This window comes from Topomyia yanbarensis, chromosome 2, assembly GCF_030247195.1.
Source record: "Topomyia yanbarensis strain Yona2022 chromosome 2, ASM3024719v1, whole genome shotgun sequence".
In the NCBI taxonomy this organism is placed as follows: Eukaryota; Metazoa; Arthropoda; class Insecta; order Diptera; family Culicidae; genus Topomyia; species Topomyia yanbarensis.
In genome coordinates this window covers 421,620,694-421,625,808 of record NC_080671.1, presented here as the reverse complement: position 1 = coordinate 421,625,808, position 5,115 = coordinate 421,620,694, and the positions used below count along the sequence as shown (strand labels likewise).

Here is a 5,115-nt window from a genome sequence, read left to right as displayed (position 1 = left end):
ATCTACACCGTGAAGCGATACCCGTAATAAGGGCCAAGTTGTACCATCTCGATAAGGCATTAGTGGGTAGTGCAGCTGGTTTAATAGATGCGAAAACAATTAATGAAGGCAATTATGCACACGCTTGGGAAATTCTCGAGGAGAGGTACGAGAACAAACGACACGCTATCGACTGTCATATTCACGGCCTTTTGAATCTAACCAAAATGTCTAAGGAAACAAATGGCGAGCTCAGGAAACTGATAGACGAGTGCACAAGGCACGTAGAGAGTCTGAAGTTTTTAGAGCAACCTTTCACCGGAGTGTCGGAACAAATAGTGGTCCACTTGCTTGCAGTAGCATTGGATAAAGAAACTCGAAGACGCTGGGAATCCACCGTGAAGCATGGGGAACTTCCTGGATATGACATGATGCTGAAGTTTTTAAAAGAGCAATGCTTCGTTTTGGAGAGATGCGAAAGTACCAATCCCAAACAATTCGCAACTCAAGTCAAACCTATAAATGTCCAGAGTAAGGCATCTTTCGCCAAATCACATGCATCTACTGCATCCGCTGAATCCGAGTACAAATACGACTTCTGTGGCAAGGGCCACCTAAACTACACTTGTCCATAATTCAAAGCGCTTCCCTTACAGCAACGATTGTCTAAGGTTCGAGAACGAAACACTTGTTTTAATTGCTTAAGGAAAGGCCATCGCAGTAGAGATTGCCCTTCCGATAAAACATGTTTCAAATGCAATAGGAAACATCACAGTCTACTCCACGCGGAAGAAAAAAGTTCTCCAGTAACAAAGGAGAGAAGTTCATCCAGAGAAGCTGATACTCAAACAGTTAAGAAACCGACGCAAGAAGCAAATCATCAGGAACAAACACAACTTACTGCTGCCACCTGTTCGAGTGTACTTCCAATACAGCATATACTTCTTCTCACAGCCGTTGTAGAGGTGATGGACAAAAACTACAAACCCCACCCGTGCAGAATTTTATTGGATAGTGGATCCCAAGCCAATCTGATTTCGCGGTCCATGATAAATGCATTAGGATTGCAGCAGTTTCCATTAAAGGTAACCGTAAAGGGAGTAAATAGCAAGAAGAGCCATTCGTCAATGAGCAGCATAGTCCAAATCCGATCTAAATATTCAGACTTCAGAGCGAGTCTTCAATGTTTGGTGACGGACAACGTGACGGCAGACTTGCCCACTTCAAGCTTCGATGTTAGTAACTGGGTGCTTCCAACAGGTGTTCAACTCGCCGATCCGACGTTCCATCAAACTGGCAAAATAGATATGTTGATTGGAAGCCAGTGGTTCCTGAAATTGCTATTGCCAGGAGAGATAACATTAGCCGAAAATCTTCCCGTACTTAAAGAGACTCAGTTCGGTTGGGTCCTGGGTGGCAGCTATGGAGGCGAGACAACATCTAACTACATAGTACATTCACATGCTGCAACGTTTGATGATTTGGATCAGCTTATCCGTCGGTTTTGGGAGGTCGAAGAAGTTTCCAACGATGCACATGGTTCCAATGAAGAAGAATGCGAGCAGCATTTCCTAAACACTCATCGACGAGATGCTTCTGGCAGATACATTGTTCAGTTGCCTCTCAAGGATTGTTTTAATGAGCTTGGCGACTCCAGAGCCATGGCGCTACGAAGATTCTACGCATTGGAAAGAAGGTTGAATCAACATCCTGATTTGAAGCAGCAATACTCAGAGTTCATGAGTGAGTACGAAGATCTTGGACACTGCAAAGAGATCAATGAATTCAATGATCCACCACATATAAGCAAATGGTACCTACCTCATCATGCTGTTATTCGACCATCAAATACAACCACTAAGTGTCGTGTCGTATTCGACGCTTCCGCAAAGGTGTTCGGCCGCTCCCTGAATGATGTCATGAAGATAGGTACTATTATTCAGAGCGACTTGCAATCAATCATCCTACGCTTCCGTGAACCTCGCTATGTTTTGACTACAGACATAGCGAAAATGTATAGACAGATTGTTGTTGACGACTGCCACGCTCCGTTGCAAAGAATATTCTGGCGGAAAGATTCATCGAGCGTCGTGCGTGTATTGGAATTAACAACGGTTACATACGGCACGGCATCTGCACCCTTTTTGGCCACAAGGGCCCTTAAGCAGCTGTCCATCGACGAACGAGATAAGTTTCCTATGGCAGCGGATATAGTCGACAAAAATTTCTACGTCGATAATGGATTGTTTGGATACGACGACTTATCACAAGCAGGCGATGCGCAAAACCAATTGATTCACTTGCTGAAGGCCGGTGGATTCCATTTGCACAAATGGTCATCGAATAGTTTAGAGCTGTTGGAGACAATTCCTGAAGCGGATCGAGAGCAGCTAGTAAGTTTTGAAGAATCCGGAGCCAACGAAGTCATTAAAATGCTTGGATTAATGTGGAATCCTTCAACGGACGAGCTGCTGTTCGTATCAATGCCCACCTGTGATATAGAAACGCCAACCAAACGACAAGTTTTATCCTTGATAGCCAGAATGTTTGATCCTTTGGGGTTGGTGTCTCCAGTAGTTATCATTGGCAAACTTCTTATGCAGCAAACCTGGAAGGAAAACATTGATTGGGATGAACAAATTACAGGAGAGTTGTTGAAAAATTGGAAATACTTCCTTGTCGCTACCGCCGGAATCAATCAACTGCACATACCACGTCAAGTATTGGTGACCAATGCTGCACATTTTGAGCTGCATGGCTTTGCGGATGCTTCTCAAGGTGCATTAGGAGCCTGTGTCTACATTCGATCCGTGATCCCTGGTCTGGATGCCATAGTTAAACTACTTTGTGGGAAATCGAAGGTAGTTCCAAAGGCAGCTCTCACAATTCCTCGCAAGGAACTAGCGGCTGCGTTACTGCTGCATCGTCTCGTGCGAAAAATTATTTCTTCCTCGAATTTGCTTTTCAGTGCAATCGTGTTGTGGTCTGACAGCCAAGTGGTTCTCGCATGGTTGAAGAAAAATCCCAGCCTACTAGAAATTTTCGTGCGAAACAGAGTATGTGAAATTATCTCTACTGAGAATGATTTTGAATGGAGATACGTAAAAACTTCCGAGAATCCAGCCGATGTGGTTTCTCGGGGTCAATCAGCCATTAGGTTAGCAACGAACAATTTATGGTGGAGTGGTCCATTGTTCTTGAAAAGTGATCCTTACGAGATTGAAACTCCTACCCAACTATGCGATGATGATATTCCAGAAATGAAGTGTGTTGCCGTGGTGCATACGGTTGTGCGTTATGAAAAATTACCAGTTTTCCAAAAATTTGAATCTTTTCGTAAATTACAAAGAATTATTGCATATGTTTTACGATTCTGCAAGAACGCGAAGGAGAAATTAGCGGAAACCCGTATCCTGAAAAAATACCCTACTATGACCGAGATGAACGAATCCATGAAGGTGATTGTTAGAGTGATTCAGTATCAAGAATTTGCAGATGAGATAGCCCGTTTGAAATCAGGTGTGCAATGCAAGAGATTGTACAATTTGAATCCTGTTATCGACGAAGAGATGCTAAGAGTTGGCGGTCGACTTCGACAGTCCCAACTACCATTTCCAGCAAACACCAGTGGATTTTACCAAATCGCAATAATGTAGTTGACAGTCTAATTAATGCACTTCACCGTGAGAATCTGCATATAGGTCCTACCGCTCTTCTAGCGACTCTTCGGCGTCAGTTTTGGGTTCCGAATGGTCGTTCTGCTGTGCGTAAGATCACTCGTAGCTGTGACCAGTGCTTTAAGACCAAACCGACAACGGTAGGTCAGTTCATGGGTGACCTGCCAGCCAGTCGTTGTGAACGAGCACCAGCTTTTCAAAAGGTTGGACTCGATTACGCTGGACCTGTTCTTTTGAAGCAACCTGGACGAAAGGCAGTTGCTGTTAAGGGGTACATTTGTATCTTTGTGTGTATGGTGACCAAGGGTACTCATCTGGAGGCAGTCGAAAGCCTATCAACCGATTCATTCATCGCAGCGTTACACCGGTTTGTATCCCGGCGAGGAGTACCAGAGGACATGTTCTCTGACAATGGGACCAACTTCGTTGGTGCAAAGAACCAACTGCATGAATTGTACCAAATGTTTAAACAGCAGTTAACGGAAAGGAAGCTGTTTGAATTTTGTCAACCTAGAAAAATTAACTGGAAAATGATTCCACCAAGTGCTCCTCACATGGGGGGAATATGGGAGGCAGGTGTAAAGAGTGCCAAATCCGTACTTAAAAGAGTATGCCATACTACTACCCTTAACATGGTAGAGTTCTCTACACTTCTCTGTCAAATTGAAGCTGTTCTAAACTCTCGGCCTCTTTATGCTCATTCCGATGATCCAGCTGATCCTGAACCGCTTACTCCGGGACATTTTATGATCGATCGTCCACTAACGTCCATACCGGAGCCAACATATGAAGAGATTCCAGTGAATAGACTTTCTCGTTGGCAATATGTCCAGCAACTTCGACAAAACTTTTGGAAACGATGGTCCCGAGAGTACCTTATGGAATTGCAGACCAGAACCAAATGGACAAAGAGGACATGCAATATTGCACCAGGCATGGTGGTAATAATTAAAGAAGATAATTTACCACCACAATCTTGGAAACTTGGAAGAGTTGAGCAAACTTTTCCTGCTGAAGACGGTCTGGTACGAGTAGTGGATTTGCGTACAAAAACAGGAATCCTACGACGTCCAATTCACAAACTAGCTTTGCTCCCGTATCTTGACAACGCGGAATCTTCAAGTTCTTCAGGCAAGTTTTTCAAATCATCTCGGGGGGAGGATGTTCGAGCCGACATCTCGAATGAACTGTGTAATAAAAATTGATGCACCCCTTGCGTGTCTACCGTAATGATGACAGCAACGCGACAACCCCTTGGTGGGCAAAAACAAGCGCGCGAATTTTACGCGCGCGACCGATGGCGTCCCTTTTTTGTCATAAATAGAGCAGAAGTAAGAGCAGAAATCATCAGTTTAATTCTAGCTTTCAACATGTAAAGATCAAAGGTTAAATAAATGTGAAAAGTACCCTGAAAGTTTTATTAAGTGCTAGTGCTCCTTTCGGTTCATGTGTCCGCCCA

General features: G+C 44.0%; 1 protein-coding gene across 1 annotated transcript; it reads left to right on the top strand.

Annotated features, from left to right (window-relative positions):
• Positions 1 to 206: 206 nt before the first annotated feature.
• LOC131680941 (uncharacterized) lies at positions 207 to 4,861 on the top strand. Its single transcript, XM_058961658.1, has 3 exons — positions 207 to 562; positions 743 to 3,498; positions 3,579 to 4,861. Exons 1-3 carry the CDS (start codon positions 207 to 209, stop codon positions 4,859 to 4,861), a joined length of 4,395 nt encoding a protein of 1,464 aa, XP_058817641.1.
• Positions 4,862 to 5,115: the final 254 nt, after the last annotated feature.

What these genes read in the sequence shown, in the direction of transcription:
- LOC131680941 (XM_058961658.1), top strand. Translation starts at nt 207, where the DNA reads ATGTCTAAGGAAACAAATGGCGAGCTCAGGAAACTGATAGACGAGTGC. An exon ending in ACTGCATCCGCTGAATCCGA is followed by an intron (nt 563 to 742) that starts GTACAAATACGA and finishes CAAATGCAATAG; the next exon opens with GAAACATCACAGTCTACTCC. An exon ending in GATAGCCCGTTTGAAATCAG is followed by an intron (nt 3,499 to 3,578) that starts GTGTGCAATGCA and finishes CGACTTCGACAG; the next exon opens with TCCCAACTACCATTTCCAGC.